Source organism: Anopheles ziemanni, chromosome 3, assembly GCF_943734765.1.
Source record: "Anopheles ziemanni chromosome 3, idAnoZiCoDA_A2_x.2, whole genome shotgun sequence".
Taxonomy (NCBI): Eukaryota; Metazoa; Arthropoda; class Insecta; order Diptera; family Culicidae; genus Anopheles; species Anopheles ziemanni.
The window spans coordinates 25,136,836-25,159,351 of record NC_080706.1 but is presented as its reverse complement, the minus strand read 5'-3'; the positions used below and the strand labels follow the sequence as shown (position 1 = coordinate 25,159,351).

Genomic DNA, 22,516 nt, shown 5'->3' with positions numbered 1-22,516 from the left:
CCCAATAAAACCATCGTCTACGGATTTGCTCGGCCCGGTGTTGTTTATAAAATGTTCTGTCTTTTGAAGTACCGTCAACCGGGGTACGGAACGGTTCACCGCCAACTCCGTTAAATATTTTTTTCCTCTTTAAAATTGCTCATCAACCTCCCACCGGTTAGCGCTAGCCCGGGTTTCCCTCTATCTCCTAGTAAATCCCATTTTCTTAAATGTCGATTCAAAATCTTGATATGCATGGATATTTTCATTTACAAAGTTTCGTCCGCTTCCGGGATGGTTTCGCTCGCTGGCGTAAAAGTGTGTCTTATTGCTCACGTGTTTACATGTTTCCTGGCCCGAAGGTGTGGCGTGTACGTACACTTTCCATACCCCTTACTCAGCAGCCCATAGAGGGGGACGTTGACCTAGCGTTCGGTTCTAGGTTTTTCGTTTCCGTTCGCGCTGGTTTTGTTCACGATGAAACCGTTATCGGCACGGCTTTTGCAATATTGACTTAGTTTTGTTCGCTTCTGTCGCCCTTACATGTTAAACTCTACGTTTCAAAACACATTCGTTTCCATCATGCTGGTAACGTTCTCTCTCGTTACCAGGTATATCTCTCCGTCGATGGTTGGAGTAAAACTGACGCTAAAAAGGTAAAACGAATGAACGGATGTCCCTTTCGGTGAACGAGTGGTAAAAAAAGGCTAGTAGAGAACGAGGGGGGAGAATTTCTCTATAGAGAACGTAAATGTTGGAAACTAGAAGATGGTGAGTAATGATCGCATCGGACCCGGGGGGTAAGGTTCGTTGTCCTTTTCGACCTCGCGCCTGTATTGATCGTTAGCAAAGCAGCTTTCCGCTTCCGACGCGATCACCACTCCACTGTTAGGGCACATTTTGGTAAAAAGTGATCAACTAGTATGCGTTAGTTTTTAGCGCGCGCAATACGTTCGCCACAATATTAGTTGTGCTCTGCTGCTGCAGCACAGGAGTAGCGAGTAGATTGTAATAAGTTTCCTCCAGCTTCCTGGTGGTTTTTGTTTTTTGTTTTGTTAAATGTTTGCATTAAGGTAGTAGTAATGGTAGTAAGTGGTAGTACTAATAGCTACAAACACGCCTAGCATCTGGTGCCGGTCCTATCCGGAATCTGCGCTTCTCATACGCTTCGTTTGTGTATGCGTTCCGACCCTTTTCCGCCAGCTCCGCCTCCCGTCTTTTCGATCGCTTATCACAGGGAAATCATATGGATTTTTCCAATCCAACCTTTTCCGCAGTTCGGTGCTTGAATTTTGCTTTAAATATCTCTGTACGTTTTTCTTCATGCCTCTGTTTGATGCTTTCCTCTTGCGTTACTTTACATGTCTTTGTCTTCGAGCGGATATTATTTGGTATGGTTTGATGCTTAGTATGAAGTTGTACACCGTTTAGGCGCGCGGATGGGCCACGGCGAACGTGAACAGCCCACCGTTCTGCCCCGCCAGCCCGCCCATCGATGTTGCCGGCCCAACGCCCATGCCCAGGGTACCTCGTGCACCTCCACCGGCCATAAGTGATGCCGATCCTGCCAGGCTGCCGTTGATGGTGGCGCCGGTGCACCCGATGCCGTTGCTGCCGTTACCGTTGTTGTTGTTGTTGTTGTTGATGTTGCCGCTGCCGCTGTTATGATGGTTCATGAAGGTGGTCGATACCGGCTGGATGTGCTGCGGTCAGGTTGTTGCTATTAGGTACGAGCTGAGATCGGTCCGCTCACTCTTCTTCCCCAAATGATGTTCCATTCTTGGCTCCATACCCGCCCCCCTGCGTTGCACCGGGAAAAGGGAAAGAGAGAAGAGAAGAGCACGGTTGCAAGTGGTAAGTGGGACGCAGGTAAGAAGAAATATCACGCCGAACCGACTAAACACTAATCACACTGGTACTGGTGTCTGTTTGTTTTTATTTTTTTGAGCACAATTCTGTTTTGCTTACAACTGACGGTCGGGGTTAAAATAATTTTCTGTTTTGCAAATAATCATAACCCTTGATTTGTATGGAACTAAATGGAAAAAACAAAAGTTTCAACGGTTACACTATCCAACTGAACACCGCGTCCGCTGGATTTTGGGCGAATCAACCCAAAACGTGTACGGATGGAGGCGCCTGGTCGCCCGTAAACATAACGACAAATTTTGCACAACCCCTAAAACCCATCGGGAATAACAACAAAAACAAAAGAAGAACTTTTTCAAATGTATTAAGGATGTGTTCAAATTTTCTTATCCACTATTTGTCCTCGATGTCGCCGTTAGGGGGTGCGCTCTATCGACCTTTACAAATCGGTTTCGATTTTCTGGGTGGCGAGTTTAGTTTAGTTCGGTTTTTGGTTTGTATGGGTTTTACTTTTTTAAATATCGTTTAATTTAAAATAAATTTACAATTCAAATATTTGTGCAGGTGCCTTGGGGTTCGCAAATTGAATCCGTATATCGTGCAGTGTGTGTGTTACGGGTACATCAATCAAACTCATTCAAACCGCAAACGTGGTGCAATCAAGTGGGTGGGTGAAGAAACGGAATATAACAATGCATCGTGTGTGTGTGTGTGAAAGTTCTAAGCAAATTTGGGTAAGCGATTAGTTATAAAGGGTGTTTCTGTGTGTGTGAATAGGTACATTTTTAAGTAGAGGTTCTGGGGTTTTGGTTGGGTATTGGGAGAAATTATGGTTTAGATGTTGGTTGCTGGTAGTTTAGCAGTCGCTTGGTCACAATTGAGTGATCATTTTTAATTTTAATTCCTAATTGTTCTTTAATGATCACTACGCAGTGATTCTCAAGCTGCCTCAAATGGCGTTTAAATATTGTGTATACTATCTTATCATCACATGAATCTTCTGAAGACTTCAGAGTAATCAAAATGGTTTAATAATATTTCTACGTACCAAAATTCATTAAAAAAATGTTGGAATGGATGGAAGTTCAGTTTAAGCTAAACAAGAACAAATTTCATATTTTCTATACCGCACTGTTGGGGAAAGATAACTCCTGATGGTTGACTTTATCCTTTGAATTTCATCCTTTTTCAGTTGTATTGAACTTTAAAGTCTTTCAATTGACTTCCATACATTTCAAATTACAAAAAAGCATACCATAAAATCACTGATTTTAGACAATAAGTAACATAAACCTTGAGTGGCTTGATCGCATTTTATGTTTTGGTATTTCATGAAAAAAAAAAACTACAGCAACCAACACCAACAAACCGAACAGGACACAAAAGGATGGAAGGTGGGGCAGTGTGGGGGGGTTCGGGAAAAAACATACTTCTCTCTGCTGCGCGTGATTCTGTGCGTAGAACTGGTGCGACGGTATGTCCGCGGCCATCTTCGACTTGGCGAACTCGATGCGCATAGCGCCGCGGTCGGACGAGAGCAGAAACTTGCCCTGCAGGGCGGCCATCGCCGCCGCCGCACTGACCACGTCCTTAAACTCTACGAACGCCACCGGCACGGCCCCGCCCGTCGCCACCCCGTTCGCGAGCGCACCCCCATTGGGGTGGTGGGGTTGGGGCTGCAGGTGAAGGTGGATACCGTGGCCGTTGGGGGCAATAGTGGAGCTGGTGGTGAGTGCAGAACCGTTGGTGGTGGTGGACAGGTTGTGGTGGTTGGTGCAGTGGCGGTAGGCACCGTTGATGTTGTTGCTGTTGTTGTTGTTGTTGGTGTGGTTGTGGCCATTCAAGCCATTGGCGGCACTAACACCAACACTAGCGGCGGCGGCGGCGGCGGCAGCAGCAGCAGCAGCAGCGGCGGTGGCGGCGTTTGCAGCGGAACCCTTAGTGTGCAAACGAAGGCGACAGAAGCCAGGCAGACTGTGGGTGGTGGGGTGGGTGGTTTTGTTGTTGGTTTTATTTTTTTTTTTGGTGGAGGTGCATTATATTTTATTGGAGGTTGTTGAATTATTTTGGTTTTTTGTTTTCCATTCACAAGAATATGCAATCATAGGGCACAATCAAATCGGGGAGAAATCAAACAAGGCAAGGGGGGGGGGAGGTGGGTTTAAATTTGGTTCGTGGAGCATTGGCAATAAACAAATTTTGAAACAGGGCATTCACGCGACGATTCGGTCGGTGGGGTGGTGGTGGTGGGGTTTCGTTGTTGCAAACATTTTTGGGTACAAATCGCAGACAAAGGGTAACAAAGGAAGTAAGTGTTAGAAACGGTGCATAATTTTAAAGATAATCATTGTAACATTCATACGGAGACGGGGTGGGTCTGGCATTAGTAGTACGTGGTCTTAAATAACGGTATCCATCGATACAAATGTAAAGTGTGAAGGTGAGCGGAAGGTGGAAGAGGAAATAAAAATAATGGGAAACAAAAAACAAAAAAACAGTATAATAAAGACAAAACCGACCGAAGAGACCGATGGAAAGGCAAAGTGACGGAAAGAAAAATGAGAAAGAGAAAGAGAGAGAAGAGATAGAAAAAGAGAGAGAGAGAGAAAGAGAGAAAGATTGTTTGTGTATCGGTGATTTGTTTTTTAAAAGTAAGTTGGTATACCAAACAAATGTACTAAAAGAAAATAACGAACAAGGATGCATTCCGAAACCAACAAAACGCAACGGTTTACTTCATTCATTTAGTGTTAGAATGGAGAAAGGGTGATGCTGTGACTATGAAAGAACAGGATTGCTGTTGTTAAACTAACGAGCAAGGGGGAATCATGTAACAAATGGTGAAAAACGGGAAGGCAAAAGTTTGGTTGATTTTTGCTTAAACTGTTCATCAACGTGTTGGTGGGTGTAGCAACATTATTTTGGTGACGAAAAGGGGATGCAGTGTTGCTGGGACAATAGATTAGTAAACATGGTAACATGGTGCAGCTGTATAACGAATTGCGTTTGGTTATAAATATATGTGTGTTGGTATTTGTTGTTTAACTACAGTTTTTTTTAATGGTTCAGTTTAGTTTAATTGACAGTGAGAATATTTATGTCACGATGTTGGGGTTTTGCTTCTTGAAGCTGAACTGGGTGGAAAAATTGAGTTAAACACAAAAGAGTGGGATAGTGTTTTATTTTCAATTTCCCATCAGTGCCACCCCAAACGTTTGAAAGAGACTTTTGCATTATAGATAAAAAACGAAACAAAAGTATTCTTTTAAGTTGATAGTTCATCATTCATAATATTGAGGACAAACAAAGGGATGTTTGACATGTCGCTGACCCGAAATATAAATATATTTTTCGTTGATGTCGTGCCATAAGTTATTTTTCCCCCCACATTTTCAACCTGTTGTGTGATCGCGTGTCGGAATGCAATAAAACATATTGCAAAAGATGGCTCGCTAAAATTTGGGTCTTGCCATAGATTTCCTTTGGAAGTTATTGAATGCGGGGACTATTATGTTTCAATGTTCCAAACAGAATAATCGTTTAAACCGGGTCGATATCGCATACGCCGGCAAAAGCAAAAAACGTGCTCTCGTTCGGACGCATTTCTGGACGGTCTCGACGGAGCAAGACAATTCCGATTGCGATCGGGTGGAAAAACAAAGTTATAAATTAAACCGACAAATAACGTCACGATCCACGGGCGAAGCGTCCAGGGAACCGCCGTGCGAGGAATCTCCAGAAAAGGATGGGGTGAGAAAGACAAGTGGGAGTTGCCTTTTTTTTGTTAAAATAAGTTTCTAATAGACTTTGAGACTAATGGGGATTTTTTTCCGTCGCTTTCCCCGACAGGCGGGCTTATCGGCAGCGGAAAATGCTTCCGCCGGTTAGCGAAATTGACAACAAGAACCCCACCCGGGCCGGGGCGTGTGTGTGGCACTATTGATCGCAAAATAGCACAGGAAAGAAGAATAGTTGTGGTCTGGGAGGGAAATAATTAAATCTAACATCAAGCCGAAACCAATTTGAGAAAGGAAAGGACTGACTGAAGTTGTTTGCAGATAAATTGTACACGGCTAGGTTCGGTTAGGGGTAGGTCAGGCGGCTCTCAAATTGGAGGTGGGAAAACCAAGTTTTATTGGAGTGGAACAAGGAACACTGGGTCGGTCGGGTTTAGATGTCGGGAAACCGTGGGAAAGTTTTAACACGCCAACTCCAACGTGGTTGTGTTCCGGTATGTCAAGGGGAAAGGAATTATAAACTAAAAATCAAACAAGTTGAGTTGAGACATAAAAAAGTAGAGGTTGGAGGAGAGATAGAGAAAGAGAGAGACAGAGAGAGATCGGGAGGAAAGAGCGCGCGAAGAAGACTCACCTAGCGAAAATTTCTTTCAGCTCATGCTCGGAGACAAACTGTCCCAGATTGGCAACGAACAGTGTCGAGCAGGGAGCATTGGCGGCTAGCGGCGGGTTCGGCGGCTGATTGCCGCCGGCAGTGTTGCCAACCGGACTGGCCAGGGCCGGACTGGGCAAAAAGTGGTTCGCTGGCAGGCCGGCGGACACATGCATCGATGCTGGATGTATTGCTGATGGATGCGGCATTTGAATTTGCTGCTAGAAGTAAAACGGTAAACATAAGAAGGATAGAGAGTGTCAGACAGACGGTCAAAGAGGAGGCACGTTGGTGGCGTTAAAGTAGCAACTAGATGGAGAATCTGAGAGGCAGACAAGGGGAAATGTAGGGAGATAAGAAAATATCACAGTCTCTGATACCAAAAGAAAGTGGAAGAATGTCAGAAAACGTGTTTTAAAATGTCATCTCAATGGGTATCACTTCAAAAGGGAGACATAAATACGGCAAGTAAGTAAGACGCACAAGAAACTCCCAACCACGCGTCTAATACCCTTTACTAATGATAATACACATGTCTTCGTTTAGATTACCGCTGCTTCAACAGACGACCCGTAAAGGGATGCATTATTAGTTCTTCGATATCGTAACGACACCTCGTGAGGATAACTTTATCTTGCCTTTTGCGAAGCCCAACGTAGGTGAGTAAACTATTTTAGCAAACGCGTGTAAACTGGGCCAAAGTTTCACCAAAGCCCGGATAGCTTTCGGCGAGGAAGTAGGGACTCTTTCCGAACTTTCGGTAACGGGAAAAACTATGAATTACAACAGCGCTTCCCCGAAAACCATGGACGAAAGGAGATGTGTGTAGAAAATATCGGGGATGGAGTGCAACTTTTAATTAAAACTTCATTATTATGCAAATGAGTCAAATTTACGGTTCATTGCAGTGGTTTGCCGAAAGCGCAGTTCCCGGTTCCGTTGGCCCCTTTGCTCGCACCACTTCGATGTGGATAGTAAGTGTCGAAAGTACCGAAAGAAACTTGTGAAAGGATCAAGTAAAAAGCTCCCTACCGTTTGAAGACAGGAGGAAAATAAAAAAGAAAACCGCTCCAGAAGCTGTACGACAAACAAGCGAATACCTCGGTCTAGGGGTGGACAGATGATGCAGGGAGGATAGGGTACGCGGAAAAATAAAACGAATTTCCCTTTACACCCTCGCTCTTCATGGCTGGACGCGGGGTTTCGTTTAGGTTTTTTTTTTTGGAAAATTTAATTTCCCTTCACCGATTAAGCCGAATCTTATCGAGCGACATCGCATCGGTTTAACGATCGGTTTCGGGCTGAGAACCACCCCAAAGCCAAATGACAATGGGTGAAGGGAGGGGAGGGGTGAAAAAAATCCTTTGGCATTTTCTTCTCGTTTTCGGACCTGGCTTTTTTCTCTCCTTTGTTTCGGGACGCCAGTTTTGATGCTCATCTCGTTCGACAAGCTGCTTAGCAAACAACAAACGAATCATAAAATCTGTCATCGAATCCGGTCCGATAGGTTGGAGTTGGGGTGGGAGCGGTTTCTAATGCGGATTAGGGACCAAAGTTGTTCATTGGTTTTGCCCCACGATCCTTCGGTCGGTGGGAAAACGGGAAAAGTGTGTAGCTCCGCGCGGGGATGGAAGAAAATCTGCTTAACGCGGAAGGTCCTGCAGGATCGTTCCCTTTTTTCCCGGACGAAGGCAGCGAGCTACCATCCACCACAGGCCGGGAGGTCACCGGCACTTTTCACTGCCTTCACCGACGACGGGTGAACTAATCTCGAGGTCGAGGTAGTTCGAAAAGTTTCCATTCGTCGCTTCTTTTCCACCGACGATGTTGGGTCACGGTTTGGTCCATTTTTTCTTCTTCGGTGACGGAAAAGTCGAACTCTTGCTCATCTGTGCCTCTCACCGATTTCGATGGGAAAAGTTTGGCCCGGAGGGGGGTTTTGCTTTCGGGCCTGAATCGGGAAGTTATTAATTGCAAGGCAATCTTTATGCGACACCTGCGGATGAGACCGGTCGAGTTGACCGAAAGTGCAAACGAATTTAACACTGCCGAGGATTTTCCTGCAGTGATTGAAAGTGTCACAATCCGGGACGTGAGCCGGCACTTCAACCCGGCCGGTGGGGATTAAAATTAGTTGATCCAATGAGCCTGTCGGCTTAGTACGTACTAAGCGGCGTTCGAGTAGGTTGCAGCAGCAAAAGGTAGATTGCTTTTCGTTTCCGTGCAATATGATGCAGTATCGAACGAACAGGAAAAGCTTCATTATGCTGGTAATATGTGTACTTATTTGACGGTTAGATTTTTCTTTTCAACTCAACATCTGCGCCCCGAAGAAAGTCACACACTTTTTAAAAAACATAGCAAGAACATGATTATGTTCGTTTGAATTTAAATTTGCATTTCATTCATTTCATTTCCTGCTCAGCAAAGAAAATCCAACTCTAACTGGTCGAGTGCAAGATGAAACTATTCTCCGCTCCGAGCAGGTTTGAAAATGTTACAAAAAATCAAGTATTTAATCTCGTTGGTTGAAACAGGTCAGAAAGGGGAAGAAAACGCAGACGAACGATGGAGAAAATTGGTTTCGTCCAGTTTCGACCAAGACGCCCGGGTTAAAATAATGAAAACATTAAAAAACAAAACCCCGCAAGAAACAAGCGAAGACCGTGCAAACAATTCATCAGCAAACATGACCAGTTTTCCGCACCGGCCGAAGGCTCCCGCGGGAGCTGCGGGAAAACTTCCTAAGACCCGACAGCGACCCCGAGAGGAAGGCGCAGAATAAAAGCTCAATGGAATACTTTGTTGCTTTTCATCTGAAACGTAAATAAAACCGTGTGGTTTGTTTTTTTCTCTCTCTCCTCATTTTTCCACAGGAGTTGTTTAATTTTCTCATGATCGCCCAACAACGGATCGAGGGGCGTGGGTAGGAGGAGGGGGAGGGGAGAGGGGTTTGGCCGCGGAAAAAGGTGAAGCCTGTTCTCAGGTCGACGCATTTGCGCCAGAAGCGGGGAGGCAAAAACCAATTGCGGGCATTGTGGGGGTATGGTATGAAAATCGGGGCCACTGTTTTCACCTTTCACGGTGGGTGGGGGGAGGGAGGAAAAGTTTCTTTTGTTCACCTGCCGGATGAGGTTCTCGGTGCCCCACCGCAATTTTCTTGCTACAAAAACTCGAGCCGTCTTTTCGTTCGTTTTTCTTTATGACTCCTTGCAAGAGGGAGAGTTCAAAAGGAACGGAAAATACAATGGGCATTCATATTCTTGGGCGAGTAGAAGCAGAACGGAATTCTTAGCGAGGTTTTCCACGAGCTCCCGGTTGGGTGAAGAATTTGAAAATGGTGGAGAGAAACGGAGCCGATCTTTTCATTTATCAAGAATTTTGAGGCAATGCGGTGAAACGTTTCGTTTGCAGCTCGATTTGATAAGCACCCTCTGAGAAGCCGGATGGAAATCCCCGGAGCCTGGTTAATCATGCGTGATATTCCCATAAATTATCTCAATGTCGTCCGAACACGGTTTGCGTTGAGAATGCGAAACAATTGCACGATTTTTCCATTGGAAATCGGCGCTTTTATTTCGGCTCGTTTATACCCTTCACTCGATTTTTTCACTCAGGTCAATAAAAGATCCCCAGAAACCGTATTTAATGCAGTTGACATACGTTAAAATGTGTGCTACAGTAGCGTAAAACCATCGGATGCACAAATCACAATTAAAATGCTTCCAAAGCATCCGCAGAAATGTTACGTACTAACAAGCGAGCTCGCGTTCCTAACCGGTTTCTGCCTTGTGGCAGAGACTTCTTATTATTTCACCCAAGTTTACCAAGCGCCATGCAACAAAGGCGTGTGGTAGTTAGAAAAATGTGTTCCCCTGCAGACGGTTTTCCAAGGTATTTTTTTTCAATTTAAAAAAAAATAAAAGTGCGCTGTTAAGAGCTGGAAAGAGTTGAGAACAAAAAACGAGGATGCAAAATACCTCCGAAGCCCCGGATTTAGCTGGATGGACAGCCCGGACGCCGTATTAACAGTCCGGTCAAGTGGGTTCATTATTTCCTATCCGCGGGGTTAGAAGCACCAGACTTCTTGCACAAACTAAGGCGAAGCAAACCATGCCTAAGGCAAACCGGGAAGGGAGGGAAATGGGTAGGTAAGGGGTAAGCATCACATAAAAAATCCCTACGCCCGAGGGACACATAGGAAGACACATTTCCAACCGGGCGAAAAGGACAATGTAGCGAAGAAGTTGCAGTTGCATGTCAGGTCGGTCGGTTGGTTCGGATCCTACTCGGAATGGGAAGCTGCCGGGGTCGATGTTTCCGGGCTGACAGGGAACATGTACCCGGTACAGTGTAACAACGTAGTCCCCCCCCGTGGGTGAATGTTATGTAAATAATGCACGAAAAGTGTAACGGGGGGTTTTTTTCACCCCCCCGAATGGAGAATGGTGCATCGGTACGATGGTGCAAGGAAAAGCCGGGATGATGCAAACCGCACTTCTTATCACAATCCGAGCGTCGTACCAAAGAGACGGGTTGAGGGTTAAAAACAAGACATACGGAGACTCTTTTACTTCAGTTAAGTTCCTCAAAAGAGTGGTACGTCCGTTCGACGGTTAGAGGAGTGTGTGATGTAGCAACAAATCGTGTCAATCGACCGGATGAACTGAACCATCTGAAAGCCAATTCGGATCCCTTTGGGACACTCAGTAGGGATGCAGTTAATGCAAAATGCAATGTACAAAGCTTCATAGCAGGCAGTTCCGGTCAATTCTAAGATGTGACAGACTAATTTCAACAGGGACTACTTGTGATGATGGTTCCATCCAGTTGGTCGAATCTTTTTTGAAGCACTTTGTCAATATACAAACGCAACTGCGCTGCAGGTCGTAAGGGCGAGAACATTTTTACAAGCAGGTGAAGTATTGTCCGACGGAGATGACACATTTGTGAGCGGACAGAACCCGGTGCGGAGTGATGGAAAAAAACGGGGGATCGGTGAAGCTTGATAGAATGAGGAGGGAGATAGAAACAAAAAAGCGGACAACAACAAATGCAACGCTTGATGCGTACTACTTACTTGGTGCATGGGCTGCTGCTGCTCGAGGACTTTGTCCGTATTTAGTCAGAGGTAGGACCGGACCGGCACCTGGGGATGCAGGGCCGGATGGACGAGCGTGGCGTGCTGCAGGGCGGCTGCACTCGGCAGCTCAGCGGCCGCCGCCGAGAAGGCTAGCGGGTGATGCCATAGTTCCGGGCCGCCAGGAAAAAACGGAGTACCTAAGTCTGACAGGAAGACTAAGTTAGAGAACTCAATGATGGGTAACTTTTTGGGGGCTCGTTGGGTTGGTTTTATCTTTAGTAAAAGGTGGGCGGAGGAAATAAAAATTGGTTATTGGTTTTCGTTTTCGCTCTCTCTATCGAATACTATCCACGGTCGAGTACGGTTACAGAACCAGTCGATGGAGCTGTGATGGAGTGCAATACCTATTCGTTTACTGAACTAGCGCTACGTAAGATACGTCTCTCTTCTATCGTATAGAAAATATTCCATAACATCTAAAATTCGTGTTTGAGTTTTCTTGTTTTAAAACATTCTTCTTGCACAAATCGTGCATCATTTGCGCTATTGGTTCATTCGGTTCTAACACACACACACACAGACAGACAATCACGCATACACGCACGCTACAAGGATGCACTCCTTACAGGTGCCGATGATTTATGCTATCTCTCTACCGTTCGTTGTATGCGTGTGTGTGTGTGTATCAGGGTGCTTTTTTTTTTGGTCGGTGGTTGCTTGGTGCACGCGCGTGTCTGGTTGTATTGGTGTACGTGGGTAGCAGCACGCCTGGTGCCATAGAGATGGTGGACACTTGCGGTTGCGGTTGGCATTACGGGTGCTGCAGTTACGAGCAGTTTCGATTGGGAAATCGCGAGTACTGGTGTGTGTGTTACCTGGGAAACTTGTTCCGTGCGCATTTATTAACCTATTTAGAAAACGAAATACTACAGTTTTTGAACCAGTAAAATATACAGTGTACATAACGTTGCCGTAAATGATAATGAAGCTTGAAGGATGCTACGATACTTTGGTGCACTGAGATTGGCATCGGAAGGACCCGCGCCGTATAAGAGCCATATTGATGGGGACTTTTTCTTTTCGTTCGAAACTTTCATATACATATTTCGGGGGGAAACTTCTTTCAAAGCGCTAAAATAAACAAAAATTCATCAAAATCCTCGAAATCAAAAAATTCTATGAAAAACAATGCTCACAAACCTAACGTGGAGCAAAGAAAGATGATTCGATTGTTGGAACATAAAAATCGAGCGAAATCTAACGAAGACCACTTGGATCCGAAAGATTCGTAAAGTGTAAAACAAGGACACTGTGCCGCCGCATCGGTCTTCCAGTTCCGACGCTGGTGAATGGTGTAATTCTCGTGACGCGAGGTGAGCTTTCCGTTCAAAAAAAGGGGGAGGAGCACTAGAGGATTTCGGTGGCGCGGGGGGTAGAAAATGGTAACGAAAAGAAAAACAAAAAATACTTACGTCCAGCAGTAAGTGGGTGCATCAATGCAGGATGTGCAGCTGTGGCCGCTGTATTAGGTTGTGGTTTTGGTTTGCTGACTTTAGTGTTACTCTTGGCGAATTCCAAGCGTATTGTTTGGGGCATATCGGGATCGAAGCGTACACCTTGCTGCAAGATTTATATTGTTTTTTGTTTTTGTATCGTGGGGATTTTTGTTTTCAATGATGTTGCATTTCGTTCGGTTCATTCAATCGTGTAATTATTGCATACAATAAAAAAGAAACAAATACGTCCAAAATTTGATTTCGATCGGAACGCAAATGGTGGCATTTTCAGTGATTTTTGTTTTGTAGTGCATTTCGGTGGGGTTTGTTTGGTTTCGAATGATGGTGAAATAGGAATGCCATTTTACAAATTCACAAATGCAAGTTCGATTTACACGACGATTGACGTCACGGAATACAGTGGGGTTGGGGGAGTGGAGGGGTAAATAGAAGTAGGAAGAGAAAGAGAGAAAAAAGAGAGACGGAAAAAGAGTGGAGAAAAGAAGTACAAGATAATTCATGAATCAGTAAAACACGTTCATTGGGATTGATATGCAAAAATGAGGCTGCCTGTTTTAGTTTCTTGTGGTTAGATATCAAACATGATAAAGAGTTTTTAGAGAAACCACAAGTTGTAGTAACAAAAACGCCAATTATTGAATATTAATAAACGACAGGATAAGGTTAATTACTCTGCGAGACACGGGAAAGAAGAGTTAGTGAAAGAAATGCTTTAAGATTGCTTAAGGGGGAGAAGGTAAAGTTTAATTTAATATTTGCCTAAGGAGGAACATGACCTAGTTTAGATATCGCATCAAAATTCAAAACAGTTACAGTTTGATAAAGAAAATCCTCCATTTCACAAAGTGAGACAAAGGGGATAATTTTAAGGAAGCATTCGATCTGCCACCACCTAATGATGGTGGAATGAAATATAAAAGTTGAGCAAGGTATATTGAGTGGTACGATACAATTGAAAATCTAGAAAAAGTACGCTGGGGTGTACAAAACGGTGGGCTGAGTTCTAGTTGCCGCTAGTGAGAAAGTTCCTGGATAAGTTGTATAAGTAGAAGGGTGTGGGTGGCCGAGCGCAGGTACACGAGCGGTTCAGAAGGTGGGCATGTTTTGGGAGGTGTGTAAGTAAGTGGCTTGCAAGTGGAATTTAATTTTAAACGAACCGTTCCATCGAGGGGGTTATCGACAGAAAATAAATAAAATCTGATAAAACAAAGAAAGAATAAGTTCGGCAAGTGTTGTTCACACAGCGTTCGGTTGTTCATTGATTGATTTCAGGCAGCCGAGTTTGGCCCCAGACGGAAGATGGGGCCGGGGAAAATCCTGCTTGATACTTGCAGCATTAGGAAAAAAGGAGATCAAAGATCGGCAATCGGCAACGGACGGATAAAAACCTCCTCGCACAAGTGGTCTCGTCTCGTTCGAGAGCTTAATCAGATTAAATCAAGTCACAGATCGACTTCGGCGAAAAAGCACTCATCCCACCCACCCGGGGCTGGGCGCGTGTCGCCGAGGACGCAACAGGATGGGCCGGTTTTACTTGCCTGCCGTCGTGGGGCAGCATTCCAAAAGGAAGGACGACGACTCACGCCGGCAAGCGGAGGAAGCCGTATGCCGCACGAACCGTGTACGTACTCCGATCCGGTTTAAGCCCCGGGGCGGAAAATGGCGCCGAAGATAACTCCCCAGCCACCCCCCGAGGAGTGTGTTGAAAAAGCAAAGTTCAAACAAGGCCACCGGGCGCTTTGAAGAAAAGGTCAATAATACCCGACTAAGTGTCAGCCGATTAAGTGGAGGGCTACAAGTGTTTAAGGATGCTTATGTATGTATGTGTAAGTGTGTGAGTGTGTGTGTGTTTGTGGCATGTCTTTGTAGAGTGGGTAAGATGGAGTGAGTAACGTGTGACAAGTTGTGAGGAAAGGTTTTCTTCAAGTCGCTTGAGAGCAGTGACGTTTGATGTCAGGAGCCTTTGCAGCTGAACTGTGGGCGTGTGCTGTGATGTGGCTTTCACTTTTCTAGCAAGTATACTATTGTGAGTGTTAGTTGAAAAAGTAAAAAAACTGTTAGTAAAGTGTTTGTTGGTAAGAAAAATGGTAGTGTTCTTAAGACATTTATCACCCAGCACGTGGTGTAGGAGAAGGATAATACAGAAATTGATCCATCGGAATATGTGATCGCTAAACCTTTTCAAACATAGTATTACGCTCCTATGCGGAAGGTGAAAACAATTGCAAACAACGGTGAAGAAAAGTTGTCAAAGTTGAAAAGTTGTCAAAACGACATTACGCAAGGGAGTTGTGTGAAGGTAACACAATTCACGTACCACTAAATACCTCACTGCGTGAGTGTTTTTAAGAGTGTTTTATGTGTCTGTGTGGGGCAGTGTTGTGATTTTCTTCCGAGGTGAGGAGGCGTGTGTATTTTCATTTTTTTTACTTGATCATCTATCGACTGGACAGTCGGGAAACATGAGAAAATCTCAACTCGAAACACCCATCCCTAGCTATGTGACCAACACGGAACAAATAAAAGCGGGTTAAGGAGTAACACGAAAATCAGAGTTGAAAAAAGTTTTTGGGGGTGAAAAAAATCGCGCATGTAAGTGGTGTTGGTTGGTGAAAGGGCTGGTCGGGCCAACGGCCAAACGCGTGATTGCGGGAGATAATTCAGACGGAGGAGGAAGGGGGAGAGAAAACAAGGCGAAAAACATTAGCCTAGCGGGTGGAAAGTTTGGGCGTGGAACGCTTTTGGTCCGGTTTTTTTTTTTGGTTTCGTTTTGTTGTTCGGTAAGGTGAGGTTAGAAAAGAGTTAGTCTTTCGACGCGAAGGGGTGGGTGCATGGGTGTACGGCCGGCGGTTACCTGTAGATCCTGCTTGGCGGCCTCCGCTCCGGCGCGGGTGTTGAACGTTACGAATCCGACCGGCTGCAAGGAAAGATAAACGGTTTAGCGTGCCTGCGGTAAAACCACCCCATCGCCAGATGTCTAAAGTCCAACGAGGGCGAGAAAAGCGGGGAACATAGCTTACCGAGGCCGTCTTTCCATTTTTGCTGGTAACCTTCAGCAGCGATCCTTCGTAGCCTTCGTAGGCTCTGAAGAGGAGATAGAGCTCGCGTGGCTTCGCATCCATCGGTAGCCCGCTGACGAACAGCGTGCGAACCTGCGGGAGGGCGAGAAAGCAAGAGAAAAAGAGAGAGAGAATGAGGGTTTTGTTACGAACAATAGAAAAACGAATCAATTTAAAAAAAACCCATCCTTTGCGGATCACAATTTTCCCGTAACTCCGTCAATCGAGGATATCTCAGCCATCATCCTTAGCTTAGGTGCGAGATGTACGACTTTGAAATGTGTTATTTTAAATTATCTTTTCTCCACCTGTAGTTGTAACACATTGTGCGTGTAATCTTCATTCCTTTTTCTTCTTTTGGGAAGGAAAATTTTCGATTGAAGATACGGATTAAGCTTTCGAAACTTCGCGAAAAGAATTAGGGTCCTACTGTTTGAAGGTTTCCCACCTACGAATTGGAATTGCATTACCGCGATAAAGAAAAGGATCCGAAGAGAAAATATAGAAGAGGAATAAAATATAGCTCAAGATTAGTTTCAACTTGACCAGAGCAACATTGAAGGTAAAACATAACATCTAGATGAGAAAGAAAACTCGACTTTTTGTTGTTTGAATTCTCACGTTTCAAATTATAATTTTTTAACATCAAACACGTGAATAGATAACAACGGTACTGATATCCAATGTACACCAACTTTAAGTTTAATTTAAACAAATTAAATGGAAAAGATGAAAAAACCAGCGAACCCCGCTAGCAATCGTTACAATTTCGTTCATTGTTGATCCAGGTAAGATGAACTAATTTTCCAACACGGACAGCAACTTTGGACAGAAAATACACATTTTTACGATAAGGGAAATAGCAAACCGAAAACAAGCAGTAGATTCATCCACAAAAAAACCCAAAAACACAACGACGCATTGTTTCGTGTATTTTGCGATGGAAAACACATTTTGCTGCAAAGTTTGAGCAATCGGAGCTCCGGACGGGGACGGGGCGGCATCGCCTTTCAAGCCAGCCGGAGGTGGGCCGTTTACTTAGCCGAAAAGCAATCATTTTTGTGGCCAAGTTTCGACCGGTGCATGTTGAAAATCTGCACCATTTTCCCGGTACGCGCGGGCTGGGGATTTTCATTGCCGGCGAAAAACGAAACTCATTACGGAAAGAAACAGCTTTCCTTCGGGAGGCGTATCTTCCTGGCCGTTCGGAAGAAAGACTCACCTTTGGCGGGGGAAGGGAAGAGGTAGAGAAAAATTTAATTTTACTTTCAGCGTCTCGGCGCGTCTCCTTTTGGAGGAAAAGTCGTTACAGCACACAGGCGTGCCTGACTTGCTCGCAGTCGAAGACTTTTTCTCTTCCGTCCGGGGCGTTGCCAGTCGTTCGCTGTCTGCGCGTTTTCCCATCTCCTTTTTGTAATCTTTTGTTTTCCTTTGGTAGACTTTGCTTCACCTTTTTTCGAATGCTCCTCATTTGCGCACTGCAGGTCCTTCCGGTCCTTCCTGTGGGCAAGCCACAGCTTCGCATGGGCGGAAGGTGATACCAATTGAGATCCTTATCGTGACAAGTGTTTTCGTGCCTATTAAACGGTTGCTTAGTTTTGAGACAGCCGATTTGTTTGCGATAGAACCGGAGCGTTCCAGACGGTGGGCCGTAGATGGAAAAGCCAAGCGGACGAGGGTTTAAGGTATTTATTGTAGGAATTGTTGAACGAAGATAATTCACTTCCGATAAGGGACGAGGTGTAGTGTTTGTCGCGGAATTAAAGAGCAAATTCGCCAATATCAGTCGACGGTTTGGAATGCAGAAGGAAGTAAATTTATTCAAGCAAGCCGTTTGTTTAGCTCCGGCATTGCTATGGAAACAGACTAAACTATTGAATAATGAACATGACAAAAATTATATCATCCAATAAGCAAGTTATCATGTTGCAAATTCAACAAAGTTACCAACGTGAATGAGAAAAACTTTCCGAACCATGCCGCATGTTCTCAGCGTTAGAGAAAATTGCTGCAACATTGTTGATAGTGGCGAACCGAAGCAAAACGTATCGATTTCAGTCCAATGAATATTAATTCCAGCTACAATGTTGCCCAAGGAGTAGGTGGAGTTTCGTCGAAAGGAAATTTCCAACGGCGGAAACCGGGCGACGAAGCGATTCTGCAGCGGATTATTCATGGAATAAATGATGGACACGACACGGATGGTCGCCGGTCCGGGAGGGGTGCTGACAGATGAGCCCGTGAATATTCAATCGCTTACTTTTAATCATACCATTTCCGTTCCCGATCGGTCCGGTCGTGATTAATCGAAGGAAAACTATTTGGCTCGCTGAAAAGTTTTGCAAATCACCCGAGGGAAATGCGTCGTTTGCAAGATAGTTGCGTGACCCATTGTTGCCACCGGGGTTGGTGGCAATAAACATGATCCTTAGCGTATATTTCAGTAAAGGAGATGCTTGGAGTGAGCAAATGAGCCTGTTGATCGGTGGACTGCTTTTAGAGATGGGTAGAGTGTGTTGCCTTTCCAGTTGGTGACACTGGAGTCAGTTGAAGAGGGTACAGCACTTTCCCGCCAGCTGCGCCGGGCATGGACGAGGGTGTTTCGGACAGTTTTCAAGGGTTCATTAAGAGTCCCCCGTTCGGGCGGCCCGGTTTGGGTATCGGAAAAGGCTCCGTGTTTAATCCTTCACACCTTCTTTAACACCAGTTTGGGGGATGGAAACAATTCCACCGCTGAGACGCCGAGAGAACTAAGTCCATATTTAACGGAAGCTCTCTAGGCTAATATCTACCACCCATACTCAGCAGCAGTTGCCTCGTCATCACTCAAACACTCGCCACCCATTATTCCTCCCTCACGGCTCACACCCTAGCCCTTGGTCCACTGTTATCGTTTCATTTTAAACGAAATTAATTATTAACTACGGTACGAAATGAAACCTTTCCCACATGACGGTCGGGAAATGGCGACCGGTTTCGGGCGAAAAGCCCTCCCTTCGTTCTCGCACTAACGGGCATCGGGTGGGTGATGCACATCACACCCAACCCACCCACGAAAAGGACATGTGTCTGGAGGAACGTGCCGTCCGTGTCCCGGGCTGTCACTTTTCACTTCCCATATTTTCGCCACCCTACGTCCGAACGAGTGCGAGCGTAGGACGTGCTGAGGCTTTTCCAATTAACTTCCATCATTATACCAGTGGGTCCACACCTCCCCTACAGGCCCCGTTGCTGGAAAGCGGGCGTTGGTCAGTGTGGGAAAATTAGACTCAGCTCCGGTGGGCTAGCCGGTGCTCGATACCGTTAAGGGATTGGTGATTAAAATTTTAGCCACAGACACAACATCAGCACACTCCTAGCAACAACCGGTGGAGAGGGACGGTATGTGTGTGTGTGTCTGCTGTGTGGAAATTCGCTCGAGGCTAGCAAATGACGATAGGGTGTATGCCCCCATTTCCCATCGGCAACGCATAGGACGGGGTCCATTTTGCTAGTTTTTAACGATAAGTAGTTTTAAGCCCATGAATAAACGATGAGCATATGTAGGCGCCCGACATGTGAGCTACATTTTCAGGCGCGATTTTCTTCCCGGGTGTGCAGCAAAGTGGTAAGACGGTGGAAAATTGCACGCCTGCAAGTGGCCAAAAGGAGCAGCTGTCCAGGCTCACACTTACCATAAACTGGTTAGTTTTTCCTTTCGTACATAGGTTTATAGCTGGACATCCTAGAAGGTTTATTTGCAGTCGTTGTAAATTTATTTTCTAGAGAAATGGAACCTTCACAAAATAGTGTAAAATATCCAACACAGATAAGATCCTTCAGTAGTAATGAAACCAATATTTTCACCACAAAATAATGGTTTGTAAATAATAAAACCACATGTCAACCCACATCCTAAGAACAACCTCTCAGCCGTTTCTTCACGTTAACAATCATTTGATTTAAGTTTCACCCTTCCCCCCGGAGACTGCGTCCCGAAAAAGGTCCCGGCCGATGGGCCTGCAGCTGGTAACTTTTAATGAGGTTTCTCCGAGCCGATATCAATCATGATAACGCCGATAGCCGCAACTGGGATTTCCCAAGCAAAATGGGGCGTGCGACTTGTGCCGGGAAAAAGTCTACATTGAGTTAGGATTGCTTGCTTCCCAGTTATGGGACTTTGTTGGACCATCAATCTTTATAAAAGAAAACTGGGAAGCATATACATATTTGCAAAACATCAAACCCATGCGGAAGTTTTCCACGGGAGGCGCCCCACGGAAGGCGTGCCGGTTGTGGGTTTATGAATATTAATACACATCCCACCTTCTGTCGCCTTCTGGTCCGGGGGGTGGGCGTTTGGGATCACCATTAGGGGCTAAATTGGATTACCATTAATCTACGCATCGTTGAAGAGGATTAAGAAATTAAACATTCATCTGCGGGTTGGAACAGATTAACGAAATTTCGGCAACGAAATCATCTATTGTTATCGGTTTGATACCATTGTTAAATTAAATCCCCCTTTGGTTCCTGGAGCGTGTGGTAGGTGGTGGGGAGGATGGAAAGCCCCCCTTTGTGTGTATGCTTGTTTCATTAATTATTGAACCCGAGAGAATAAATCTACCAAACGGTTGACAAACTTGGCAAACTTTCCACGACACTCCGCAACCGAATCGAGGTTCCCCCCCCCGGCAGTTCTTTCGACCCTCCTGGCGCCATGTTTAAGTAATGAACTTATCAGTGTCAGAATCAGTGCGAAACAGGCCGAAAAGTTTTCGGCGACACTTGCTTGAAGCGCGGGAAAATCAAACCACTTTTTCGGTCGCGCCAAGGAACGGAAAAGCGGTTCCTGAAAACCCATCTTTCTCGTTCGCTCGCTGCATCTCTCCCGAGCCGCGGGTAACCCGACCGAATGATTAAGTTATTGCTCTTCGGTGGTTTTTCTCACCCTCGGTTTTTTTGTGCCCCTCCTTCTCGGAACGAACTTTTCCCGCTAGCGTTAGGAAGGAGTGGGACGGGAGCCTTCGCTTTTCCACCGTGCGCGTCACATTTTGCCAATATTTGTCACACTAATTAATTTAAATTCCGCGCCACGCCTCGCCGGGAACTAAAATGTTTAATTAAAGTGCGAGGTCGCCACCATGGACGACGCGTGTCCTTTCCTTCCCAGTTTTCCCCTAGTTTGCGATGGAAACGTCTGCTTTTTATGTGTATGTGAATTTCCATCTAAATACATAACTGAAACCGGCACGGAGAAGTGACACGTTCGGAAGCACGATAAGGCAAGTCCTGGTGGAATGGTGGACCCACCCGAAAAGGGAAAAGGAAAGCAGATTTGACGAAAAGTCAAGCAGAAAACCTGAATGGCGATGAAAATCTGCGTACGCTCGAAGTGGAGCAGCTTTTTGCTGTGGCACTCATGTTGGCGAATTTTCCGCCAGAAATAATGTCTGAGTGTTTTGGTGGAAGTCAAGGGGACACATTTCGCCACCACCCCCGGTCCATCCATCCTGTCCGCTCGGAGCGTCACCAATCTTGATGCCGATCGTTCATTACGTCATGATAAAATAATGACAAAACATTTATTATTTCTGTAATCCGAAGTGGATCTTGATACCCACACCAGGCTTTTTTCGTTGCCCTGTTCGCATCTTGTCGATGTTTCCGGTCCCGGGAAAGTCCACGAACGCTTCCCAGACCGATATTCGCTTGCTTCCAATGAACCATCGCAGACAGCAGACAGGGATGGCATCCAATTCGCCACGTAATTTGCGGCCATCGTGGAAACACGGCACTGGGACAACTTTCTTTTACGCATTGACAAATATATTCCGGCGCGTACCATCATCGCGTGAATACGCAATCTTTGTAATCTCTTCCATTCTTGCTGAAGGAGCCGTACTGACACGGAACAATCTTACAAGTCTTTAAAAACTTAGCCCCTCGCCCGGCCTCGTTTTGGGGGAGGGAAAAAGAAGGGCTTGGGGCAGCACGAGAGAACGAGAGAAAAACCCCTCCCGGTGGACGATGAAGTGAATGAATAGCTTCACCGAAGGCTCATTGTTGTCATCCATCTTTTCCGACTCACGCTGTCGGCATTTTTGTGTGAAGGTACCAAATTCGCGTAAAAGTCGCACAACGAACGCACACCCGAAACGGTCGAAGAAAGTTGGCAGATTGGGTGCGTTCCGGCAGCGAGACGATAAATTACGCGCATCGCTCGATTTGAATGGGAGATAATCATTAAAATTTTACCAGCGTGAAATTTTCATCAAACTTTCGTGTTTTCCATTTCGGTAAGGGCTGGAGGAAGAGGGAGAGTAGGCAGGAGAGGGTGGGATGGTGCTGCTGGTGTTGTTGTTCTTGGTTTCAGAATAAAGCGCACCGATGTCGCGGGAAAAGTGGATTTTTCTCCAGCATCGGATTGGAAGAGGATCCACCCAAAAGAAAAGAAGATCGTGGAGACAAAAGCTTACGCGCGAGTAGGTCTACTCTTTATCACTCCACGGGGAAATCGTGCCGAAGAGGTATTGAGGGGGAACAAACATCGATGACTTAATTAATTTGCCCCTGTTATCCATCTTAGGTGGCCAAAGTTGAGCGCCAGTGAGGTGTAACGGGGATTGTGAGTATTTTAA

General features: G+C 45.5%; 1 protein-coding gene across 1 annotated transcript in view; it reads right to left on the bottom strand.

The window, feature by feature from the left end:
* Nucleotides 1-740: 740 nt before the first annotated feature.
* Nucleotides 741-22,516, bottom strand: part of LOC131284397 (uncharacterized) — a 101,445-nt gene continuing 79,669 nt past the window's right edge. The window contains 11 exon segments of the mRNA XM_058313252.1: nucleotides 741-864; nucleotides 1,517-1,682; nucleotides 3,341-3,524; nucleotides 3,777-3,822; nucleotides 6,220-6,458; nucleotides 11,318-11,523; nucleotides 12,793-12,940; nucleotides 15,692-15,754; nucleotides 15,858-15,989; nucleotides 19,094-19,127; nucleotides 22,134-22,240. Coding sequence (XP_058169235.1) covers nucleotides 741-864; nucleotides 1,517-1,682; nucleotides 3,341-3,524; nucleotides 3,777-3,822; nucleotides 6,220-6,458; nucleotides 11,318-11,523; nucleotides 12,793-12,940; nucleotides 15,692-15,754; nucleotides 15,858-15,989; nucleotides 19,094-19,127; nucleotides 22,134-22,240 — 1,449 coding nt within the window.